This window comes from Pseudophryne corroboree, chromosome 1 (assembly GCF_028390025.1).
Source record: "Pseudophryne corroboree isolate aPseCor3 chromosome 1, aPseCor3.hap2, whole genome shotgun sequence".
Classification (NCBI taxonomy): Eukaryota; Metazoa; Chordata; class Amphibia; order Anura; family Myobatrachidae; genus Pseudophryne; species Pseudophryne corroboree.
The window spans coordinates 423,501,891-423,528,923 of record NC_086444.1 but is presented as its reverse complement, the minus strand read 5'-3'; the positions used below and the strand labels follow the sequence as shown (position 1 = coordinate 423,528,923).

General features: G+C 46.0%; 2 protein-coding genes across 2 annotated transcripts in view; one reads left to right on the top strand and one right to left on the bottom strand.

Moving 5' to 3' along the window:
- The window catches only part of P2RX2 (purinergic receptor P2X 2), a 290,430-nt gene that overhangs the window by 93,472 nt on the left and 169,925 nt on the right, over positions 1-27,033 (top strand). The gene's annotated exons all lie outside the window — the stretch shown is intronic.
- Positions 22,129-27,033, bottom strand: part of LOC134889805 (phospholipase A2 isozymes PA3A/PA3B/PA5-like) — a 34,353-nt gene continuing 29,448 nt past the window's right edge. The window contains exons 3-4 of the mRNA XM_063913405.1: positions 22,960-23,094; positions 22,129-22,746 (exon numbers count right to left, since the gene is read on the bottom strand). Of these exons, the coding sequence (XP_063769475.1) occupies positions 22,491-22,746; positions 22,960-23,094 (391 nt within the window). The 3' untranslated portion in view covers positions 22,129-22,490. The remainder of the gene's footprint in view (positions 22,747-22,959; positions 23,095-27,033) is intronic.

Here is a 27,033-nt window from a genome sequence, read left to right as displayed (position 1 = left end):
CTGCTTCGCAGTTGTCCACTCCGGGAATGAACACTGCTGACAGTGCTAACACATGATTTTCCGCCCATCGGAGAATCCTTGTGGCTTCTGCCATCGCCATCCTGCTTCTTGTGCCGCCATGTCGGTTTACATGAGCGACCGCCGTGATGTTGTCTGACTGGATCAGCACCGGCCGGTGTTGAAGCAGGGGTCTAGCCTGACTTAGGGCATTGTAAATGGCCCTTAGTTCCAGAATATTTATGTGTAGAGAAGTCTCCTGACTTTTCCATAGCCTTGGAAGTTTCTTCCCTGTGTGACTGCCCCCCAGCCTCGAAGGCTGGCATCCGTTGTCACCAGGACCCAGTCCTGTATGCCGAATCTGCGGCCCCCTAGAAGATGAGCACTCTGCAGCCACCACAACAGCGACACCCTGGCCCTTGGAGACAGGGTTATCCGCCGATGCATCTGAAGATGCGACCCGGACCACATGTCCAACAGATCCCACTGGAAAATCCTTGCATGGGACCTGGCGAATGGAATTTCTTCGTAAGAAGCTACCATCTTTCCCAGGGCTCGCGTGCATTGATGCACCGACACCTGTATACGTATTAGGAGGTCTCTGTCTAGAAACGACAACTCCTTGGACTTCTCCTCCGGGAGAAACCCTTTTTATCCTGTTCTGTGTCCAGAACCATACCCAGGAACAGTAGACGCATCGTAGGAACCAGCTGCGACTTTGGAATATTCAGAATCCAGCCGTGCTGTTGTAGCACTTCCCGAGATAGTGCTACTCCGACGAACAACTGCTCCCTGGACCTCGCCTTTATAAGGAGATCGTCCAAGTATGGGATAATTATTTCGGCCATTACCTTGGTAAATACCTCGGTGCCGGGGACAGACCAACGGCAACGTCTGGAATTGGTAATGACAATCCAGTACCACAATTTTGAGGTACTCCTGGTGAAGAGGGTAAATAGGGACATGCAGGTAAGCATCCTTGATGTCCAGTGATACCATGAAATTCTCCAGGCTTGCAATAATCGCCCTGAGCGATTCCATTTTGAACTTGAACCTTCGTATATAAGTGTTCAAGGCTTTCAATTTTAGAATGGGTCTCACCGAACCGTCTGGTTTCGGTACCACAACATTTTGGAATAGTAACCCCGGCTTTGTTGAAGGAGGGGTACCTTGATTTCACCTGCTGGAAGTACAGCTTGTGAATTGCCGCCAGTACTACCTTTCTCCGAGGGCAGCAGGCAAGGCTGATGTGAGGTAACGGCGAGGGGGAGTCGCCTCGAACTTGATACTATTTGCAGAACCTAGGGATCCACCTGTAAGCAAGCCCACTGGTCCCTGAAGTTCCCGAGACGCGCCCCTACCGCACCTGTCTCCACCTGTGGAGCCCCAGTGTCATGCGGTGGACTCAGAGGAAGCGGGGGAAGATTTTTGATCCTGGGAACTGGTTGCTGGTGCAGCTTTTTCATTCTTCCCTTGTCTCTGTGCAGAAAGGAAGCGCCTTTGACCCGCTTGCTTTTCTGAAGCCGAAAGGACTGTACCTGAAAATACGGTGCTTTCTTAGGCTGTGAGGAAACCTGAGGTAAAATTTTTTCTTCCCAGCTGTTGCTGTGGATACGAGGTCCCAGAGACCATCCCCAAACAATTCCTCACCCTTATAAGGCAGAATCTCCATGTGCCTTTTACAGGCAGCATCACCTGTCCACTGCCGGGTTTCTAATACCCTCCTGGCAGAATGGACATTGCATTAATTCTGGATGCCAGCCGGCAAATATCCCTCTGTGCATCCTTTATATATAAGACGACGTCTTTAATATGCTCTATGTTAGCAAACTATTATCCCTGTCTTAGAGTATTAATATTATCTGACAGGGTATCAGACCACACTGCAGCAGCACTATTTATGCTGAGGCAATTGCAGGTCTCAGTATATAACCTGAGTGTGTATATACAGACTTCAGGACAGCCTCCTGCTTTTTATCAGCAGGCTCCTTCAAGGTGGCCGTATCCTAAGACGGCAGTGCCACCTTTTTTGACAAACGTGTGAGCGCCTTATCCACCCTAAGGGATATCTCCCAACGTGACCTATCCTCTGGCGGGAAAGGGTACGCCATCAGTAACTTTTTAGAAATTACCAGTTTCTTATCGGGGGAACCCACGCTACTTTACACACTTCATTCATTCATCTGATGGGGGAACAAAACACTGGCTGCTTTTTCTCCCCAAAAATAAAACCCCTTTTATGTGGTACTTGGGTTCATGTCAGAAATGCGTAACACATTTTTCATTGCCGAGATCATGTAACGGATGTTCCTAGTGGATTGTGTATATGTCTCAACCTCGTCGACACTGGAGTCAGACTCCGTGTCGACATCTGTGTCTGCCATCTGAGGTAACGGGCGTTTTTTGAGCCCCTGATGGCCTTTGAGACGCCTGGGCAGGCGCGGGCTGAGAAGCTGGCTGTCCCACAGCTGTTACGTCATCCAGCCTTTTATGTAAGGAGTTGACATTGTCGGTTAATACCTTCCACCTATCCATCCACTCTGGTGTCGGCCCCACAGGGGGCGACATCCCATTTATCGGCCTCTGCTCCACCTCCACGTAACCTTCCTCATCCAACATGTCGACACAGCCGTACCGACACACCGCACACACACAGGGAATGCTCTGACTGAGGACAGGACCCCACAAAGTCCTTTGGGGAGACAGAGAGAGAGTATGCCAGCACACACCAGAGCGCTATATAATGCAGGGATTAACACTATAACTGAGTGATTTTTCCCCCAATAGCTGCTTGTATACATATATTGCGCCTAAATTTAGTGCCCCCCCTCTCTTTTTAACCCTTTGAGCCTGAAAACTACAGGGGAGAGCCTGGGGAGCTGTCTTCCAGCTGCACTGTGAAGAAAAAATGGCGCCAGTGTGCTGAGGGAGAAGCCCCGCCCCTTTTTCGGCTGACTTTTCTCCCGCTTTTTTATGGATTCTGGCAGGGGTAATTTATCACATATATAGCCCTGGGACTATATATTGTGATGATTTGCCAGCCAAGGTGTCTTATATTGCCCTCAGGGCGCCCCCCCCAGCGCCCTGCACCCATCAGTGACCGGAGTGTGAGGTGTACATGAGGAGCAATGGCGCACAGCTGCAGTGCTGTGCGCTACCTTGGTGAAGACCGAAGTCTTCTGCCGCCGATTTTCTGGACTCTTCATGCTTCTGGCTCTGTAAGGGGGACGGCGGCGCGGCTCCGGGAACGAACACCAAGGTCGGGTCCTGCGGTCGATCCCTCTGGAGCTAATGGTGTCCAGTAGCCTAAGAAGCCCAAACTACCACCTGTTAGGTAGGTTCGCTTCTTCTCCCCTTAGTCCCTCGCTGCAGTGAGTCTGTTGCCAGCAGATCTCACTGTAAAATAAAAAACCTAAATATACTTTCTTTCTAGGAGCTCAGGAGAGCCCCTAGTGTGCATCCAGCTCAGCCGGGCACAAGAATCTAACTGAGGTCTGGAGGAGGGTCTTAGTGGGAGGAGCCAGTGCACACCAGGTAGTCCTAAAGCTTTCTTTAGTTGTGCCCAGTCTCCTGCGGAGCCGCTAATCCCCATGGTCCTTACGGAGTCCCAGCATCCACTTAGGACGTCAGAGAAATATATATATATATATATATATATATTTGTTTTTTTAAACATATTTTTATTGAAGCAATATGCTATACATTCCACAATGTACAATACAGAGAAAAAGTTTGTACAAAAATATCATAAAACATTAAAGTTACATTCATAAGGTATTGTTGTTGAGTTCTTGTGTCTTCTATGGAGACTAGAGGTCCCAAACGTCGCCAAAATTAACACTGGATTTTAGAGATGAGCGCCTGAAATTTTTCGGGTTTTGTGTTTTGGTTTTGGGTTCGGTTCCGCGGCCGTGTTTTGGGTTCGAACGCGTTTTGGCAAAACCTCACCGAATTTTTTTTGTCGGATTCGGGTGTGTTTTGGATTCGGGTGTTTTTTTCAAAAAACACTAAAAAACAGCTTAAATCATAGAATTTGGGGGTCATTTTGATCCCAAAGTATTATTAACCTCAAAAACCATAATTTACACTCATTTTCAGTCTATTCTGAATACCTCACACCTCACAATATTATTTTAGTCCTAAAATTTGCACCGAGGTCGCTGTGTGAGTAAGATAAGCGACCCTAGTGGCCGACACAAACACCGGGCCCATCTAGGAGTGGCACTGCAGTGTCACGCAGGATGTCCCTTCCAAAAAACCCTCCCCAAACAGCACATGACGCAAAGAAAAAAAGAGGCGCAATGAGGTAGCTGTGTGAGTAAGATTAGCGACCCTAGTGGCCGACACAAACACCGGGCCCATCTAGGAGTGGCACTGCAGTGTCACGCAGGATGGCCCTTCCAAAAAACCCTCCCCAAACAGCACATGACGCAAAGAAAAAAAGAGGCGCAATGAGGTAGCTGTGTGAGTAAGATTAGCGACCCTAGTGGCCGACACAAACACCGGGCCCATCTAGGAGTGGCACTGCAGTGTCACGCAGGATGTCCCTTCCAAAAAACCCTCCCCAAACAGCACATGACGCAAAGAAAAAAAGAGGCGCAATGAGGTAGCTGTGTGAGTAAGATTAGCGACCCTAGTGGCCGACACAAACACCGGGCCCATCTAGGAGTGGCACTGCAGTGTCACGCAGGATGTCCCTTCCAAAAAAACCCTCCCCAAACAGCACATGACGCAAAGAAAAAAAGAGGCGCAATGAGGTAGCTGACTGTGTGAGTAAGATTAGCGACCCTAGTGGCCGACACAAACACCGGGCCCATCTAGGAGTGGCACTGCAGTGTCACGCAGGATGTCCCTTCCAAAAAACCCTCCCCAAACAGCACATGACGCAAAGAAAAAAAGAGGCGCAATGAGGTAGCTGACTGTGTGAGTAAGATTAGCGACCCTAGTGGCCGACACAAACACCGGGCCCATCTAGGAGTGGCACTGCAGTGTCACGCAGGATGTCCCTTCCAAAAAACCCTCCCCAATCAGCACATGATGCAAAGAAAAAGAAAAGAAAAAAGAGGTGCAAGATGGAATTGTCCTTGGGCCCTCCCACCCACCCTTATGTTGTATAAACAAAACAGGACATGCACACTTTAACCAACCCATCATTTCAGTGACAGGGTCTGCCACACGACTGTGACTGATATGACGGGTTGGTTTGGACCCCCCCCAAAAAAGAAGCAATTAATCTCTCCTTGCACAAACTGGCTCTACAGAGGCAAGATGTCCACCTCATCTTCACCCTCCGATATATCACCGTGTACATCCCCCTCCTCACAGATTATCAATTCGTCCCCACTGGAATCCACCATCTCAGCTCCCTGTGTACTTTGTGGAGGCAATTGCTGCTGGTCAATGTCTCCGCGGAGGAATTGATTATAATTCATTTTAATGAACATCATCTTCTCCACATTTTCTGGATGTAACCTCGTACGCCGATTGCTGACAAGGTGAGCGGCGGCACTAAACACTCTTTCGGAGTACACACTTGTGGGAGGGCAACTTAGGTAGAATAAAGCCAGTTTGTGCAAGGGCCTCCAAATTGCCTCTTTTTCCTGCGAGTATAAGTACGGACTGTGTGACGTGCCTACTTGGATGCGGTCACTCATATAATCCTCCACCATTCTATCAATGTTGAGAGAATCATATGCAGTGACAGTAGACGACATGTCCGTAATCGTTGTCAGGTCCTTCAGTCCGGACCAGATGTCAGCATCAGCAGTCGCTCCAGACTGCCCTGCATCACCGCCAGCGGGTGGGCTCGGAATTCTGAGCCTTTTCCTCGCACCCCCAGTTGCGGGAGAATGTGAAGGAGGAGATGTTGACAGGTCGCGTTCCGCTTGACTTGACAATTTTGTCACCAGCAGGTCTTTCAACCCCAGCAGACCTGTGTCTGCCGGAAAGAGAGATCCAAGGTAGGCTTTAAATCTAGGATCGAGCACGGTGGCCAAAATGTAGTGCTCTGATTTCAACAGATTGACCACCCGTGAATCCTTGTTAAGCGAATTAAGGGCTGCATCCACAAGTCCCACATGCCTAGCGGAATCGCTCCCTTTTAGCTCCTTCTTCAATGCCTCCAGCTTCTTCTGCAAAAGCCTGATGAGGGGAATGACCTGACTCAGGCTGGCAGTGTCTGAACTGACTTCACGTGTGGCAAGTTCAAAGGGCATCAGAACCTTGCACAACGTTGAAATCATTCTCCACTGCACTTGAGACAGGTGCATTCCACCTACTATATCGTGCTCAATTGTATAGGCTTGAATGGCCTTTTGCTGCTCCTCCAACCTCTGAAGCATATAGAGGGTTGAATTCCACCTCGTTACCACTTCTTGCTTCAGATGATGGCAGGGCAGGTTCAGTAGTTTTTGGTGGTGCTCCAGTCTTCTGTACGTGGTGCCTGTACGCCGAAAGTGTCCCGCAATTTTTCTGGCCACCGACAGCATCTCTTGCACGCCCCTGTCGTTTTTAAAAAATTCTGCACCACCAAATTCAAGGTATGTGCAAAACATGGGACGTGCTGGAATTTGCCCATATTTAATGCACACACAATATTGCTGGCGTTGTCCGATGCCACAAATCCACAGGAGAGTCCAATTGGGGTAAGCCATTCCGCGATGATCTTCCTCAGTTGCCGTAAGAGGTTTTCAGCTGTGTGCGTATTCTGGAAAGCGGTGATACAAAGCGTAGCCTGCCTAGGAAAGAGTTGGCGTTTGCGAGATGCTGCTACTGGTGCCGCCGCTGCTGTTCTTGCGGCGGGAGTCCATACATCTACCCAGTGGGCTGTCACAGTCATATAGTCCTGACCCTGCCCTGCTCCACTTGTCCACATGTCCGTGGTTAAGTGGACATTGGGTACAACTGCATTTTTTAGGACACTGGTGAGTCTTTTTCTGACGTCCGTGTACATTCTCGGTATCGCCTGCCTAGAGAAGTGGAACCTAGATGGTATTTGGTAACGGGGGCACACTGCCTCAATAAATTGTCTAGTTCCCTGTGAACTAACGGCGGATACCGGACGCACGTCTAATACCAACATAGTTGTCAAGGACTCAGTTATCCGCTTTGCAGTAGGATGACTGCTGTGATATTTCATCTTCCTCGCAAAGGACTGTTGAACAGTCAATTGCTTACTGGAAGTAGTACAAGTGGGCTTACGACTTCCCCTCTGGGATGACCATCGACTCCCAGCGGCAACAACAGCAGCGCCAGCAGCAGTAGACGTTACACGCAAGGATGCATCGGAGGAATCCCAGGCAGGAGAGGACTCGTCAGAATTGCCAGTGACATGGCCTGCAGGACTATTGGCATTCCTGGGGAAGGAGGAAATTGACACTGAGGGAGTTGGTGGGGTGGTTTGCGTGAGCTTGGTTACAAGAGGAAGGGATTTACTGGTCAGTGGACTGCTTCCGCTGTCACCCAAAGTTTTTGAACTTGTCACTGACTTATTATGAATGCGCTGCAGGTGACGTATAAGGGAGGATGTTCCGAGGTGGTTAACGTCCTTACCCCTACTTATTACAGCTTGACAAAGGGAACACACGGCTTGACACCTGTTGTCCGCATTTCTGGTGAAATACCTCCACACCGAAGAGCTGATTTTTTTGGTATTTTCACCTGGCATGTCAACGGCCATATTCCTCCCACGGACAACAGGTGTCTCCCCGGGTGCCTGACTTAAACAAACCACCTCACCATCAGAATCCTCCTGGTCAATTTCCTCCCCAGCGCCAGCAACACCCATATCCTCCTCATCCTGGTGTACTTCAACACTGACATCTTCAATCTGACTATCAGGAACTGGACTGCGGGTGCTCCTTCCAGCACTTGCAGGGGGCGTGCAAATGGTGGAAGGCGCATGCTCTTCACGTCCAGTGTTGGGAAGGTCAGGCATCGCAACCGACACAATTGGACTCTCCTTGTGGATTTGGGATTTCAAAGAACGCACAGTTCTTTGCGGTGCTTTTGCCAGCTTGAGTCTTTTCAGTTTTCTAGCGAGAGGCTGAGTGCTTCCATCCTCATGTGAAGCTGAACCACTAGCCATGAACATAGGCCAGGGCCTCAGCCGTTCCTTGCCACTCCGTGTGGTAAATGGCATATTGGCAAGTTTACGCTTCTCCTCCGACAATTTTATTTTAGGTTTTGGAGTCCTTTTTTTACTGATATTTGGTGTTTTGGTTTTGACATGCTCTGTACTATGCCATTGGGCATCGGCCTTGGCAGACGACGTTGCTGGCATTTCATCGTCTCGGCCATGACTAGTGGCAGCAGCTTCAGCACGAGGTGGAAGTGGATCTTGATCTTTCCCTAATTTTGGAACCTCAACATTTTTGTTCTCCATATTTTAATAGGCACAACTAAAAGGCACCTCAGGTAAACAATGGAGATGGATGGATTGGATACTAGTATACAATTATGGACGGGCTGCCGAGTGCCGACACAGAGGTAGCCACAGCCGTGAACTACCGCACTGTACTGTGTCTGCTGCTAATATATAGACTGGTTGATAAAGAGATAGTATACTCGTAACTAGTATGTATGTATAAAGAAAGAAAAAAAAACCACGGTTAGGTGGTATATACAATTATGGACGGGCTGCCGAGTGCCGACACAGAGGTAGCCACAGCCGTGAACTACCGCACTGTACTGTGTCTGCTGCTAATATATAGACTGGTTGATAAAGAGATAGTATACTCGTAACTAGTATGTATGTATAAAGAAAGAAAAAAAAACCACGGTTAGGTGGTATATACAATTATGGACGGGCTGCCGAGTGCCGACACAGAGGTAGCCACAGCCGTGAACTACCGCACTGTACTGTGTCTGCTGCTAATATATAGACTGGTTGATAAAGAGATAGTATACTCGTAACTAGTATGTATGTATAAAGAAAGAAAAAAAAACCACGGTTAGGTGGTATATACAATTATGGACGGGCTGCCGAGTGCCGACACAGAGGTAGCCACAGCCGTGAACTACCGCACTGTACTGTGTCTGCTGCTAATATATAGACTGGTTGATAAAGAGATAGTATACTCGTAACTAGTATGTATGTATAAAGAAAGAAAAAAAAACCACGGTTAGGTGGTATATACAATTATGGACGGGCTGCCGAGTGCCGACACAGAGGTAGCCACAGCCGTGAACTACCGCACTGTACTGTGTCTGCTGCTAATATATAGACTGGTTGATAAAGAGATAGTATACTCGTAACTAGTATGTATGTATAAAGAAAGAAAAAAAAACCACGGTTAGGTGGTATATACAATTATGGACGGGCTGCCGAGTGCCGACACAGAGGTAGCCACAGCCGTGAACTACCGCACTGTACTGTGTCTGCTGCTAATATATAGACTGGTTGATAAAGAGATAGTATACTCGTAACTAGTATGTATGTATAAAGAAAGAAAAAAAAACCACGGTTAGGTGGTATATACAATTATGGACGGGCTGCCGAGTGCCGACACAGAGGTAGCCACAGCCGTGAACTACCGCACTGTACTGTGTCTGCTGCTAATATATAGACTGGTTGATAAAGAGATAGTATACTCGTAACTAGTATGTATGTATAAAGAAAGAAAAAAAAACCACGGTTAGGTGGTATATACAATTATGGACGGGCTGCCGAGTGCCGACACAGAGGTAGCCACAGCCGTGAACTACCGCACTGTACTGTGTCTGCTGCTAATATAGACTGGTTGATAAAGAGATAGTATACTACTAATATTATATATACTGGTGGTCAGGTCACTGGTCACTAGTCACACTGGCAGTGGCACTCCTGCAGCAAAAGTGTGCACTGTTTTAATATAATATTATGTACTCCTGGCTCCTGCTATAACCTATAACTGGCACTGCAGTAGTGCTCCCCAGTCTCCCCCACAATTATAAGCTGTGTGAGCTGAGCAGTCAGACAGATATATAATATATATAGATGATGCAGCACACTGGCCTGAGCCTGAGCAGTGCACACAGATATGGTATGTGACTGACTGAGTCACTGTGTGTATCGCTTTTTTCAGGCAGAGAACGGATATATTAAATAAACTGCACTGTGTGTCTGGTGGTCACTCACTATATAATATATTATGTACTCCTGGCTCCTGCTATAACCTATAACTGGCACTGCAGTAGTGCTCCCCAGTCTCCCCCACAATTATAAGCTGTGTGAGCTGAGCAGTCAGACAGATAATCAGATATATATAATATTATATATAGATAATAGATGATGCAGCACACTGGCCTGAGCCTGAGCAGTGCACACAGATATGGTATGTGACTGAGTCACTGTGTGCTGTGTATCGCTTTTTTCAGGCAGAGAACGGATTATAAATAAAACTGGTGGTCACTATCAGCAAAACTCTGCACTGTACTGAGTACTCCTAATGCTCCCCAAAATTAGTAAATCAAGTGTCTCTCTAATCTATTCTAAACGGAGAGGACGCCAGCCACGTCCTCTCCCTATCAATCTCAATGCACGTGTGAAAATGGCGGCGACGCGCGGCTCCTTATATAGAATCCGAGTCTCGCGATAGAATCCGAGCCTCGCGAGAATCCGACAGCGTCATGATGACGTTCGGGCGCGCTCGGGTTAACCGAGCAAGGCGGGAAGATCCGAGTCGCTCGGACCCGTGAAAAAAAACATGAAGTTCGTGCGGGTTCGGATTCAGAGAAACCGAACCCGCTCATCTCTACTGGATTTACTATATAGAAATACCGCAAAGCATTAAACAATCAGCGTATTGATTCTGCGCACACAAAAAATCCACAACCTACAAAAACACATCAGAATTACACAAATACATAAAATACCAAAATCAGTAAAGAAAAATAAGAGGGTTGTCTGCGCCCGTACTCCCATTTCCCCCGAGACTGTACGAGAAGAAACTTTACAATGTAATTGGTGGGTCTCCTCCCATTGTCCTGGTCACATACCACAAAGTATCAGTCAGAGAATTATGTATTTGCGATCTTATGGGGGTGGAAAGTGTGGCCTCATAGTTCTCCCACACCTCAAAAATAAATTCTACTTTTTTGTCTTTTTCAAGCATGACTCCCACCCATTCCATTCTAAATAAGTAGAACAATTTTGCCTTAAATAACGGGATTGAAGGAGGCTCCGGGTGGATCCATACTTGCAGTATGGTTTTACGAGCAGCAGCGCTCACTGCTAAGAGCAGCTTTTTGCTACCTCTTGACATATTCAGACTTTTAGGAAAAAAGCCAAAGAGAGCCCATTCAGGTGTTAAGGATAAGTAATTACCAGATGATCAGTGACATATTTGTGGATTTTAACCCAGAAGCTTCTAATGAGTGGGCAGTGCCAAAGACAGTGAAAAAGAGCAGCGTGAGATTCCCCACATTTCCAGCAAGCATGCGAAGATGAAAGACCAATTAAAAATCTTTTATGTGGAGATAAATTTGTTTTGTGAAGTATGTTTAAGAACGTTTCCCTATATCTTGAGGAAGAAAGTGTCTTACACGCGTGAGGATGAGCTTTCAATAAATCCTCTAACCGCATGTGAGGAATATGGATTAGCCATGTCATTTACCCTCTGATCTAGTGGAGTAGTTCAAGTCTGTCTGAAAATGTTTAGAACCTATTGATATAGCATTTTTGTATAATGGTTCCTGCTTCAGCATATCATCTACCACATTTTGCAAATCATCTGGAGAAAAATACCTGGTAAAAGATCTAATATAGTGTTTGACCAATAAAAAGGTGATTGGGTATGGTTCCACCACTGGAAATTGCCTCCTGGAACGTTAGCGGCCGTCGATGTCTTTAGTCGAGCAAGCTCCCTACATTAACAATTCCACCCACTCTCCGTATGTTAAACGGATGGTAAGCCCGCCCATCCTGAAACTCAGGATTGTTAATAAAGGGAAGAAATATAGATATGTGAGTGTTAACATTGCATTTATGTCTCATTCCCACCCACAATTTTTTAACGTGCCATAAGAGTGGGTTATCCTTGATGTGCAAGGGGACTTCTTGTTCATGCATATGTAAGAAGCTTACTAAGTCACCACCCTGCAAAAATTCCCTTTCTAAATCAGTGTTGGCATAGATTTCCTGGTTGTGAATCCAATCCTCAGTTGGGCTGCTTGAGAATACCATTGGACGTTAGGGAAGTTCAGCACCCCATTAGTAGTTGCTTGTTGCAATTTAATTAAGCTTATATGTGGCTTCTTGCCTTGCCATATGAATTTACGAAATAAAAAATGCAGATATTGGGTGTCTTTAGGTGTAATTACATTAGGAAGGGTTTGAACAATATACATAAGACGTGGAAAGGAAACCATTTTTATTAAATTGACCCTACACAGATAAGATAATTGTAACGATTTCCATCTCTCAAGCTCAGCTGCAATTGTATTGGTCACCGATGTATAATTTAAGTTGTAGAGATTCTTTAGATTCCTAGGGATTAGTATACCTAAGTAAGTCATATGGTCAGAAGTCCAAGTTAAAGGTAGATTCTCCAACCCTACACACGGATAATTATTAGTACCCAAACAGAGCGCTACTGATTTTAACCAATTAATACAATAACCAGAAACATATCCAAAGGATTGTAAAAGATAAAAGATGTGGGTCAAAGAGTTTGAAGGGTCATCAATATATAATAGGATATCATCGGCAAACGCCGTTAATTTTATTTCTCTCCTTCCAATAATAATCCCTTTGAATTGAGTATCATTTTGCAAAATACAAATCAGCGGGTCTATCGTCTATCGCTAAATTAAAAAGAAGGGGGGACAAGGGGCAACCCTGACGGGTCCCTCTCTGCATGACAATAGAATCGCTACAGAAGCCGTTAATCAAAAGCGTAGTGATGGCAATGTATACAGGTACTTAATGGTCTTAATAAAATCTTGATGAAAGTTCCAAATTAGTAAAGTGGAATATAAATGAGGCCAAAGTACCGTGTCAAACGCCTTTGTAGTGTCTAAGCTCAGTAAAACATTTTGCGAGTTTGGCAATTGAGCCGAAAACACAGTTGCTGCAATAGCTGCTCTGACCCCTTTGAGAGAGTGTTTGTTTTTCACAAAACCTAATTGATGGGAAGTTAAGGCATGAGGAAGAATAAGTTGTAACCTTTCTGATAGAATTTTAGCCAATAATTTGATGTCAGTATTCAATAGAGTTAGGGGTCTATAAGATCCAACCAGCTGAGGGTCCTGATTCGGTTTTGGAATCAGAATAGTATGTGCAGTATTAAAGTGATGAAAAGGAGTGTGATGTCATGGTGATTGGTTATATCAATGAATCTGCTTGAGTAGTAGTTAGGGAGGGTATGATTGCCTCCCTCATCAATAGTTCATGTGCCCCTCTGTCAAAGGGAAGGTCAGAGTACAGGTCAGTAAAATACGACTCAAAATGGTTCACAATTGCGCGAGTGTCAGTGATTAGCTGGCCAGACTGTCTATGTTTCAGAGCCGTTATAAATCTCTTAGAGTGCTTTCTCCTCACCATAGGCGCTAGAAGACGGCCTGTCTTGTTTCCCCACTGATAATACTTGTATCGGGAAAACATCAGATCCCTTTTAGCTTGAGACAATAGAAAATCATTTAGTAACTGTTTAGCCTCAATATATTTGTTCAAGGAAGCATCACTAGAGAGCGTAAAATGTTCCTGAAGAGCAGTAGTCATAGAGTCATACAGAGAGCGATAAGTGGCTGTCAACTTCCTTTTTTGTCTAGTGACATATTTAATTATCTGACCCCTTAGTACTGATTTTGCTGTGCCCCAAAAATAGTGGGTCTTTCCCAATATTCCAAGTTATCGTACAGATTATTTAACCAATGGTTAGTTAAAAATAGTCGAAAGTCATCTGATTGGTAGAGGTAACTGGGGAATCTCCATAACCTAGTACCACCCGAATGTATGATTCGTTCCAGAATCAGCGAGGTAGGGGCATGGTCAGAAATCAGCACACTGTGAATATCAGCGTGCTTCACTCTGGAAACGAGCAAGTCAGCAATTAGGAAGGAATCTTTATGAGACCATAAGTGGTGAACATTGGAATAAAAAGTAAATGACCTCTCTGTCGGGTTCAATAGTCGCCAAATATCAGTGAGCTGGAGAGATGACCTCATTGATTGTATTAGTTTCCACAAATGTGAGTTTGGCTTATTCGGAGGAGGTCTTTTAGCAATATTAGGATCAGCTACTGAGTTAAAATCTCCACCCAACACTAACGCAAAGTTTTCACGCTGCAGAAGAATATTAGAGAGATTCTGCAGAAATTCAGACGTCCCTACGTTCTAAACATATACATTTACCAATGTATATTTAGCACCCCACACTTCTACATCTAGAATTAGATGCCTGCCGTTCTGGTCAGGAGTTTAGATTCTGACTAGCCAATACCTAAGCGAGGGAGGGTATATAGACTGATATTACAGACTAGAGACGCCCACTCTTTGTCCCAGCGAGCAAGGAGTGCAGGGCTGGATTCCAAAAATGATGGAATAAGTCTCCTACTTGGGGGGAGGGAGACGGAACACAGACAGCAAAAAATATACAAAAAGAGTACAACACATTGCTTCAAACACCATTTTCTATCATTTTCCTTAAATAGGTGAAACCTTACAAGCGTCATTGTGAGAAATAACGCTTGACACGAACTTAGAAGCAAAAAATGAAGTAGTTGATGAACTAAGCAAGTAGCTCCAACATATAACATATAACCTTATAGATTGCAAAAAGTAAAGCACACTAAGGCAAGTGTAGTACTGAATATTAGTGATCAGCTGGGCTTCTAGAGCCTAACATCTTTGTCACATGGGTTTTAGCTGTACTGGAATCAGTAAAATAGAAGGTTCTGCCATTATCTTGAATGCGTAATTTTGCCGGGTACATGAGGACGAAATGGGCATTATTGTCATAAAGTAGTTTGCAGACATTGGAGAACTCCCTACGTCTCTGCGACACTGAAGCCGAAAAATCCTGAAAGATGAGGATCTTATAGTACCTCACATTCAGTTGGGAGCTTCTGCGATACGAACGCAGAATCCACTCCTTCATGCGGAATCACTTCAGACTGTTCAGTTCCGGATTTGATGTCACAAACATGCCCTGCATTCGTCCAGCAACGCCTGCATTTTTCCTGGCACGCCTGCGTTTTTTTTTACCACTCCCTGAAAACGGTCAGTTGACACCCAGAAACGCCCACTTCATGTCAATCACTCTGCGGCCAGCAGTGCGACTGAAAAGCTTCGCTAGACCTTGTGTAAAACTTCATCGGCCGTTGTGAAAGTACATTGAGCGTGCGCATTGCGCCGCATACGCATGTGCAGAAGTGCCTTTTTTTGCATCATCGCTGTGCAGCGAACATTTTCAGCTAGCGATCAACTCGGAATGACCCCCACTGTACGTGATCTTCCGTGTCACTCACCCTCTGTTCCACCTCAGTAAGCCTAGTAGAATGTGTTTCCAACTTGGCCAATGTCGTGTCTAGTGCAGTCTGAATCTGTTCAAGCTTTTTATCAATAAATTGAATGTTGTCTTTATAAATAAATTGAATATTGTCAAGTTTGTTATCTATTATTATTATTATTATTATTATTATTATCCTTTATTAATATGGTGCCACAAGGGATCCGCAGCACCCATTACACAGTACATAATCAAATGAGCAAACAAGAAAAAAGCACTTAAAGTTCAAGGCAATATAGGACAGGTATAGAAAACCCGGGGTTAGGTGCCATCAAAGGGAGTATATAGTATAAGATAGTGTAAGTAAGAAAAGAAAAGGCACATGAGGAAAGAAGTCCCTGCTCTTGCGATCTAAAAGGTGAGGGGCTAACAGACCAGAGTAACACAGAAAGGGTAGACAGTAAGCATAGACAAGAGGGTTAGGAGGAGAGTTGGCTGGGTTTGGTGAAGAAGTGTGTCTTGAGAGCCCGTTTGAAGCTTTGTAGAGAGGTGGAGAGTCAGATGGGGAAAGGTAGAGCATTCCAGAGATAGGGAGCAGCACATGCAAAATCTTGTAGGTAGGACTAGGAGGAGGTAATCAGTTGGCAGGAGAGATGACATGCATTAGCAGAGCGAAGAGGACAGGTGGGAATGTAAAGAGAGATCAGGTCAGAGATGTAAGAGGGAGAACAGTGGGTGAGTGCTTTGTAGGTGAGTGTGAGAAGCTTGAATTGGATTCTGAATGGGAATGGTAGCCAGTAGAGGTCCTGCAAGAGAAGGGATGTGAATGTAGCACGTTTGGTGAGAAAGATGAGACGGGCAGCAGCATTGAGGATAGATTGAAGTGGAGAGAGGCATTTTTGAGGGAGGCCAGATAGGAGGATATTGCAGTAGTCCAATCTGGAGATGACCAGTGAGTGGATGAGAGTCTTAGTAGCATCCTGGGTGAGAAAGGGTCTGATCCTGGAGAAGTTTTTGAGATGGAAATTTCAGGTTTTTGAGAGGTACTGAATGTGTGCTTTGAAGAAGAGGAAGGAGTCAAAGGATTACTCCAAGACATCGCACTTGGGGGCTAGAGGAGATAGTTGTGCCATCAATGGATAACAAAATTGTGGGAGGTGAGGTTATGCAGGAGGGAGGGAAGATGATCAGCTCAGTCTTAGGTTACGTTTAAGAAAGCGCTGGGACATCTAGGAGGAGATAGCAGAGAGACAGTTGGAGATACGAGTGAGGAGAGCAGGGGAGAGGTCAGGGGAGGAAAGGTAGATTTGAGTATCATCAGCGTAGAGATGATATTTTAAGTCAAAAGAGATAATGAGATCACCTAATGAGGATATGTAGAGAGAAAAGGAGAGGGCCAAGAACAGAACCTTGTGGGACACCTACTGGTAGAGGAAGTGGGGAGGTGGAATCATGAGAGGTGACAGAGAAGGAACAGTCAGAAAGGTAGGAGGACAGCCTGGAGAGAGCAGTATTATGCAAACCAAGGGAGTAAGGGATTTGCAGGAGGAGTGCCCAAAGCAGCAGAGAGGTCAAGAAGAATAAGCAGAGAGTAGTGGCCCCTAGATTTAGCAGCAAGGAGGTCATTGCAGAGGCATCTATGTGAGGCATCAAAATTTTAGCCAACTCCTGAGCCATTTGGGATAGGGAGGAGTGACCCGAGGGAACGTCGGTGTCAGACATTCTATCCGAGGAGAAATGGTTCTAAATTGCAAGACAGGAAGAGACAAAGCAATTATCCAAACCCAGACATGTGAGGCATAGAGAAAGAACAAAACAAAAGAGAGAAACGAGAGGCAGTGAGATACGTATAGACAAGAATATGAGCAGTACATAGGATAAATGGAGAGAGAACAGAAAACCGTTGCTGGGCTGCACTGTGGTAAAAAAAACAGTTCCACCACTATGTCTGGGACCACAGAGTGCTGATGGTCTGAACAAATCAGCTATAAGTAAAGGGCATACCGTTTGAATCCCCATAACATGAAACAAAGAGATTACACCAATTGCATAGAAACCCAGTGGGTTAAATTAACTGTAGTCATGTCCCCCACAAAGAGCTACTGCCAATCTCTGGTTTCAAAACATAAAAGAGCTAAACACAATCAGAGCTGCTAAAGAGGGACTGAAAGTTGGGCACAATGGGGAAAAAGACTTGAGAGTGTCTAGCTGGAAGGTCATACTCGTGTGGACCAGTCTGGAGGGCGTTGAGGACCTAGACTGGCATCCCGAGGAAAGTTTCTGAACCAGTCCAGGGTAGGACCATGACTAAGGTAAGGCAAATGTCACATGGGCGCCTCCAATAAAGCAGATTACCTGAGAAAGTAGAAATGGTGAGAAACGACCTTGTGTTCACTTTGATGCATTCAGAGAGGCAGATGAAGAAGACGATGAAGGGCGGTGTTATCTCCAAAACTCAGAGGAAGCTCCAGCATCCTGAAAAGGAGGTTCACAAGGGGGAGACCTGGGTGGAAGAAGTCGTGAGGGACTGCCATTCAGGGATCCGTACCTGGGCAATTTCTTATGCAGAGCAAGAGGGGACGATGTCATCCAGGGTTCATAAAGTGGCCATCTTCCCTCCATTGTGGCCACTAGGCTAAATGAATAACCCCATCTGTACTTTATTACTGATATTGCGTGTTTGTAAGACATCAGTCAGGGACTTCAAATGATGTCTCGCAAGGTATGCCATGATAGATCCTGGAATACTTGAATGGGTTGGCCATTGAACTCGAGCCCCTCAGAACCTTGGAGCCTGTGAAGTATCTCATCTTTCTGGGCAAAGTAATGTAGGCGGCATAGGACATCACATGGATGCTCAGACTGTAGGTCATAGTGCCCTGTGGGCTCTAACAAAAGTGATTAAGTCACTGGAGCCATGTCCTAGAACCTCAATGAACAGCTTGGTAAGGACATCCTGCAGATTCTGGTGTGGAATGTCCGCAAGAATGCCATGTATTCTCAAAGTATTTCTTTGGCCTCTGTTGTCGAGATCATCTAAATAGTCCCAGAGGTTCTGAATTTCTGCACCCTATAACTTCACAGTGTCAACCAACGCTTGGTGAAAAAAAAAAAAATCAGTCTCTTCAACCCGTGTCTCCAATGTGATAATGCGAGTTCCTAAATGAGTCAGCTCTGCTTTAAGAGTGGAAACTTCTGAGTGTACCACCTCTCGCAATTTACTTTCCAAAGAAGCAAAATTGGCCTTAGTTGGGATATCAGCTTTGCAGTACTGTCTTCATATCATGTTTCTAAACAGAGCCTGAACTACTCTGAGGTTCCCCCATCTCCACTTAAGCCTCAGAGGATGTCGATTGAGCAGGCGAAGCTGTTGACTCCATTTTTAATTAATTTCTACTAAAGGTTATATTATAGACATAGGCCCCAAAAAGAGACTTTTCTTTCTTTCTTATAGTTTCTACTATATTTTGTGCTCTCAGGGTGTACCTCCACCTAAATACTGTGACCTTTCATACCTTCATAGGTGGTCAAGATATCATTTGGATGTGGATTGTCCTATGTCAGCAATGTTTCTGACATTGTTTGTCAGCAAGTCCTATACTCATTAACTGTTGACGCTAGTAAAATGGAAAAAATGTTGTGATAGTCATAATGCCAGTGAATGTCCAGAAGAAGAATATCTACAGTCCATATTAGTGTTGCGGGGTAGGGCTACAATCACTATGATAAAATGCCAACTGTCTGCATTTACAATGTCAATATTCTGGCAATGCAGACATTGTGAATGTTGACAATGTCTACATAATGTCCATGTCAAAATTCTGAATGTTGATATTTGGTACTACACCCATCTAAAGACAATCCAATACTGCAACACAGTTTTATTCTCAGCCGCTGCCTGATGAATGATATATGCAGCCAGACTCAGACATGTGTTCCTATCCTCCAGGGTAGTGTTTCAACTTATGTGTCAATAAATAATTGTTATGCTAGAACATACAGAAAATGTAGCATTGTGCTTGATATTGTGCTCTGAGGGCTCATGCTCCCTGGTGTTTAAATGCATTTTATGGGCCTGATACTAGAACTCAGTTTATCTAGTGGCACCGTTACAGTTTCGGCAAGAGACTTCTTCCCTATTCTGCATTAGCCACATGTAAATTATTGGGTAGTGAGCTCTAAATGCATCTCAAACATGTTGGTATAGGAATGTATTTTTCTTAATATAATGTAGTGACTATCAGCAGGTCCAAAACTAGGATTTTCGTCACCCGGGGCAAGGCAGTAAATGCCCCCACAGTGCCTGCCAGATATGCCCCCAGTACCAGATACAGAAATGCCCCCACAGTGCCTACCAGATATGCCCCCAGTGCCAGATACATATATGCCCCCAGTGCCAGATATTCCGTCAGTGCCAGATACAGAAATGCCCCCACAGTGCCTGACAGCTATGCCCCCAGTGCCAGATAAATAAATGTCCCCACAGTGCCTGCCAGATATGCCCCCAGTGCCAGGTACATATATGCCCCCAGTGCCAGATACAGAAATGCCCCCACAGTGCCTGCCAGATATGCCCCCAGTGCCAGATATGCCCCCCTGTGCCAGATACAGAAATGCCCCCCCCCCCCCCCTTCAAAGAATAATCCCTTACCTTTTATATTATATTGCCAGCCCCGGGTCCCATTCTCACAAACACACAGTCACAGACATACTTACGGTACCTTTCCAAATCCGTCCTTTCTGCTCTCTCTCTCCCACGCTGTCTGCTGCTGGCCTCCTACTGTCCCTAACTCTTCAGCACCTCTGCTCTTCTTCACCCATCGCGGCGTGACGTCATGATGTCACACTGCATCACATCCGGTTAAAAAAAAACTTTATTACACAGCAAGCTGCTGCTTGCTGTGATCAGCAGCGGGCGGCGGGCTATGAAGGGGCTATGAAGGCTGCCGCCGCTGGAAATAGCCACGGCTGGCTGTTTGTGTAGCCCGGGCTCTCCACTCTGTCAGAGTGGCCGGGCCCGGGACAACTGTACACAGGGCACCCCCTTGATGGCGGCCCTGCCCCTGTGTGTCCCCATACATTGCACTATATTACTGCACTATATTATAACACTTCATCACTGCACTACATTCCCCTATCCACTGCACTACATCACTATACTACATCTCCTACACGCTGAACTACATCACTACACTACATGCCCCTATGCACTGCACTACATACCCTATATGCTACACTACATCACTACACTACATCCCCTTATATGTTACACCACATTAGTGCACTACATGCCCCTATATACTGCAATACATTACTACACTACATACCCTATATGGTACACTACATCACTGCACTACGCCCCCCTATAAGCTACACCAAATCCCCCTATCTAGGAGGCAAAGCGGAGGTTGATACTGCTACCTGGGAGCACAGTGCGCTTCTATAGCTTGCATGGTGCATCACACGCTAGTCGCAGCACTGCATGGCAAAGAAAAGAGAGTTTAAGACAGTAGCCGACATAGGAGAGATCCCAGGTACTGGAGCTCACTCGCACAGCGTCGGAGCCAGCTGCGGGCAGACAGGTGGGTCAGATACATTGTCCTTGGAGCTGTCTGCTGTCTCAAATGGAGCAGCACAGCACTGACGGTAAAAAAAAATCAAAAACACCGCTCCTCTGTAACTCCTTGGCGCCCCCTCAAATCCTGCACCCCCCCTAGTTACGGCCCTGCTATCAGGTTAAGGAAACTCCCCTTGGTTCAGAAATATCTCACTATGATAAGCAATTCAATATATTCAACTTGTCATCAGAATGTTGTCTAGTTTTTATCATTATGTCATGCCTATATTACCACCAGAAACATTTCTGTCATATGGGTGTAGTATGAGTGGCCAGCGGGTGGGATCCCGGCGCCGAGCATACAGGTGCCGGGATCCCGACCGCCAGCATGCCGGCAGCTGGGCAAGCGCAAATGAGCTCCTTGCAGGCACGGTGCATGCAATTTATTCTCCCTCCAGGATGGTTGTGGACCCCCAAGAGGGAGAATAGTTATCGGTATGCCAGGTGTCGCTGGTATATGTCGAGATTCCGGCGCCGGTATACTGACCGCTGGGATCCCAACAGCCGGCATACTAAGTAAATACCACACCTGTCAGTTCCAAAACTGGTCCTCCTCCCCCCAACAGTTCATGTTTTCAGGATCTCTGACTGTGGATCTTTATAGGCGTAGAAGACTAAAAACAAAAGCATTACAATATGATCTGTGTAGATACATAGTAATAGATTTCTTATATAGGAAGATACATGGCTGTCTGTTCAGGAGTAAGCATTTATTAGAGGCACTAAGCAGCTTCTTATGATTGCTCCAGAAAAGTGCTATAAAGTATTACTTGAACATGGCCACATATGTGCTGCTAGCCTGCTACAGCTACAACTATGTACTTGCTCACAAGCCAACTACTGTAATAATCATTTTGTATAATGAGGTCTGTGGGGGTTGATAATAAGTCTGCAAGAAACGCAGTTATTGCACAGGTTACTAGCTGGTCAGCCCTGTTCTGGGCCATGTCACATATTGTAGGTTGTCCAGCTGTGCTTTCCATTTTAATCCATATATCTCAGTCGGCCTCTTCTCTAAGTACCTGTCTGCTCCTGTTGTTTTCTGAATATTTTTTATTGACTCAGAATAGGGAAAGCAATACAAAGTCTTCAAAATAAACAACTAGATATTGTTAATTAAGTATACATAAAAAGAGAAAGGCAGCACATGAGGGTAACAAATCATCACTCTTATTAATCTACCAGGAGTCAGATGTGTGTAGCAAACTCATGTAGCAATGCAAATGTGTAAATATAATAATTGACATATCACAGTAGATCAATTCAAAGATATGACATAAGTAATGTGATATGATAAAATCAATCAAAACTAGAAATGTGTACCTAAAACAACTAAATTATACCATGTATGTGGCAAGGTGAAAGCAATGATTGTTTGTCCTTTTTTAAAAACAGAGTATCCTATTACTTCTGTCCCCTGGGTTTCTTCTGCTTTATAACTCTCCTCCGTCATTCCTCCACTCGCTCTTTCACACTTTCTTTGTACCTTCCCCAGTTCCTCTGCAGTTTTCTTTTCTTAGCATTGCTTAAGGATGGTGAGACGGATGTGACGGATGGAAGTTTGCTTGAGGGTGCAGGGTACTTTAGTGGGTGGCTAGTTGTGCGAGGCAAGGGAGTTGACTTGTAATTGCCTTCAGGATTGGTATAGTTAAAAATGTCTGGTTTCTGAAATTCTGCTTTAGGTGCCATGCCATTTCTTTTACAACTGGAAAAAAAATATATATAAAAAAACATAAAATATACAGCGCCATACTAACACTGCTACACACCAAGGACTTTTTGTGATCTAAGCACTTAAAAGCACTATAGCTGCAGAGCAGGGACCAGACCAAGCTGACTGCTTTCATTGTGTACTGAATACAGAGCTGGCCTTGGGATCATTGTTATACACAGCACTCAGGGGATGGTACACACTTACCCGCCAAACCAGTGCCACTCTACACACTGTTCCTCCTCTCTTAGGCTGAAGCATGGCACTTCCAAAATGTGGAAATACATGATGCCGACAAATGTGGAAATTGCATCATTGATAGCTTGAAGGCAGAGCCTAAAACTAGAGGGGTAATACCGAAAACAAGATTAAGTTGGTAAGCAGTTTATGGACATTGAATAATAGACCTGAAGGAGATAGTTGGCTAATTGGCAAACCACCTTGCCAATGACACAATAGGTTATCTGAGCTCAGCAGCTGCATAAAATAGCATCTTCCAGGTTTTATTTATGGGTAGCATTAATAACTCTAAGGGTCATTTGCAAACTTTGGAAATAATAAGATTTTACTCACCGGTAAATCTATTTCTCGTAGTCCGTAGTGGAAGCTGGGGACTCCGTAAGGACCATGGGGAATAGACGGGCTCCGCAGGAGACTGGGCACTCTAAGAAAGAATTAGGACTACTGGTGTGCACTGGCTCCTCCCTCTATGCCCCTCCTCCAGACCTCAGTTAAGGAAACTGTGCCCGGAAGAGCTGACATTACAAGGAAAGGATTTTGGAATCCAGGGTAAGACTCATACCAGCCACACCAATCACACCGTATAACTTGTGATAACATACCCAGTTAACAGTATGAACAACAACAGAGCATCAACAAACGGATGCCAACATAACATAACCCTTAAAATAAACAATAACTATATACAAGTATTGCAGAAGAAATCCGCACTTGGGACGGGCGCCCAGCATCCACTACGGACTACGAGAAATAGATTTACCGGTGAGTAAAATCTTATTTTCTCTAACGTCCTAGTGGATGCTGGGGACTCCGTAAGGACCAGGGGGATTATACCAAAGCTCCCAAACGGGCGGGAGAGTGCGAATGACTCTGCAGCACCGAATGGGCAAACACAAGGTCCTCCTCAGCCAGGGTATCAAACTTGTAGAATTTTGCAAAAGTGTTTGAACCCGACCAAGTAGCTGCTCGGCAAAGCTGTAATGCCGAGACCCCTCGGGCAGCCGCCCAAGAAGAGCCCACCTTCCTTGTGGAATGGGCTTTTACCGATTTTGGATGCGGCAATCCAGCCGCAGAATGAGCCTGCTGAATCGTGTTACAGATCCAGCGAGCAATAGTTTGCTTTGAAGCAGGAGCACCCAGCTTGTTGGATGCATACAGGATAAACAAAGATTCTGTTTTCCTGACCCTAGCCGTTCTGGCTACATAAACCTTCAAAGCCCTGACTACATCTAGTAGCCTGGAATCCTCCAAGTCACGAGTAGCCGCAGGCACCACAATAGGTTGGTTCAAATGAAAAGATGACACCACCTTCGGCAGAAATTGCGGACGATTCCGTAATCCTGCCCTGTCCATATGGAAAACCAGATAGGGGCTTTTACATGACAAAGCCGACAATTCTCACACACGCCTAGCCAAAGCTAAGGCCAATAGCATGACCACTTTCCACGTGAGATATTTTAACTCCACGGTCTTAAGTGGCTCAAACCAGTGAGATTTTAGGAAACTCAACACCACGTTAAGATCCCAAGGTGCCACTGGTGGCACAAAAGGGGGCTGAATATGCAGCACTCCCTAAACAACATCTGGACTTCAGGAAGAGAAGTCAGTTCTTTTTGAAAGAAAATGGATAGGGCCGAAACCTGGACCCTAATGGAACCCAATTTCAGGCCCAATGTCACTCCCGACTGTAGGAAGTGAAGGAAACGGCCCAGCTGGAATTCCTCCGTAGGGGCATTCCTGGCCTCACACCAAGCCACATTTTTTTTTTTTATATGGTGATAATGTTTAGCCATCACCTCCTTCCTAGCCTTTATCAGTGTAGGAATAACCTCATCCGGAATGCCTTTTTCTGCCAGGATCCGGCGTTCAACCGCCATGCCAACAAACGCAGCCGCGGTAAGTCTTGGAACAGACAGGGCCCCTGCTGCAACAAGTCCTGTCTGAGAGGCAGAGGCTATGGGTCCTCTGTGAGCATTTCTTGCAGATCTGGATACCAAGTCCTTCTTGGCCAATCCGGAACAATGAGTATTGTTCTCACTCCTCCTTTTCCTATGATTCTCATCACCTTGGGTATGAGAGGAAGAGGAGGAAACACATAAACCGACTGGAACATCCACAGTGTCACCAGTGCGTCTACAGCTATCGCCTGAGGGTCTCTTGACCTGCCGCAATATTTTGTTGAGGCGGGATGCCATCATGTCCACCTGTGGCAGTTCCCACCGACCTACCATCTGCGCGAAGACTTCTTGATGAAGTCCCCACTCTCCCGGGTGGAGGTCGTGTCTGCTGAGGAAGTCTGCTTCCCAGTTGTCCACTCCCGGAATGAACACTGCTGACAGTGCTCGTACGTGATTCTCCGCCCATCGAAGAATTCTGGTGGCTTCCGCCATCGCCACCCTGCTCCTTGTGCCGCCTTGGCGTTTTACATGAGCCACTGCGGTGATGTTGTCTGATTGAATCAGCACCGATTAGTTGCGAAGCAGGGTCTCCACTTGACTTAGGGCGTTGTATATGGCCCTTAATTTCAGGATATTGATGTGAAGGCAAGTCTCCTGACTTGACCACAGCCCTTGAAAATTTCTTCCCTATGTGACTGCCCCCCACCCTCGGAGGCTTGCATCCGTGGTCACCAGGACCCAGTCCTGAATGCCGAATCTGCGACCTTCGAGAAGGTGAGCACTCTGCAGCCACCACAGGAGAGACACCCTGGCCCCGGGGGATAGGGTGATTAACCGATGCATCTAAAGATGTGATCCGGACCACTTGTTCAGTAAGTCCCATTAGAAGGTCCTCTCATGGAACCTGCCGAAAGGAATGGCCTCGTATGATGCCACCATCCTTCCCAGGACTCGAGTGCAGTGATGCACTGACACCTGTTTTGGTTTTAATAGATTCCTGACCAGTGTCACGAGCTCCTGAGCTCTCTCTATCGGGAGATAAGCCCTTTTCTGGTCTGTGTCTAGGATCATGCCTAGGAGAGGCAGATGAGCTGTAGGAACCAACTGCGACTTTGGAATATATATAGAATCCAGCCGTGTTGCCGTTACACTTCCAAAGAAAGTGATACGCTGTTCAGCCACTGCTCTCTTGATCTCGCTTTTATGAGGAGATCGTCCAAGTACGTGATAATAGTGACACCTTGCTTCCGCAGGAGCACCATCATTTCCGCCATTACCTTGGTGAATATTCTCGGGGCCGTGGAGAGACCAAACGGCAACGTCTGAAATTGGTAATGACAATCCCGTACCGCAATTCTGAGGTACGCCTGATGAGGTGGATAAATGGGGACATGAAGGTATGCCTCCCTTATGTCCCGAGTCACGATAAAATCTCCCCCTTTCAGGTTTGTAACGACCGCTCTTAGCGATTCCACCTTGAACTTGAACCTTTTCAGGTATATGTTCAGGGATTTTAAATTCAATATGGGTCTGACCGAACCGTCTGGTTTCGGGACTACCACATGGTCGAATAATAACCCCCTCCTTGTCGAAGGAGGGGAACCTTGACCACCACCTGTTGAAGACACAATTTGTAAATTGCAGTTAACCCTGTTTCCCTCTCGTGGGGGGAAGCCGGCAGGGCCGTCAGTGAGGAGGCATCTTCTCAAAGTCCAGCTTGTATCCCTGAGACACAATATCTATTGCCCAGGGATCTAACAGGGAGTGAACCCACTTGTTGCAGAACTTACGAAAGCGTGCCCCCACCGGGCCTAGCTCCGTCTGTGGAGCCCCAGCGACATGCGGTGGATTTTCATAGAGGCCGGGGAGGATTTCTGTTCATGGGAACTAGCTGTGTTGTGCAGCTTCTTTCCTCTGGCCCCGCCTCTGGCAAGAAAGGACGCACCTCGGACTTTCTTGTTTCTTTGTTCGAAAAGCTGCATTTGATAATGACGTGCTTTCCTAGGCTGTGCAGGAATATAAGGCAAAATATCAGAATTACCAGCTATAGCCGTGGAGACCAGGTCCGAGAACCCTTCTCCACACAATCCTCAGCCTTCCATATGCCACTTAAGTTGGCATCATCTGTCCATTGCATATTCTA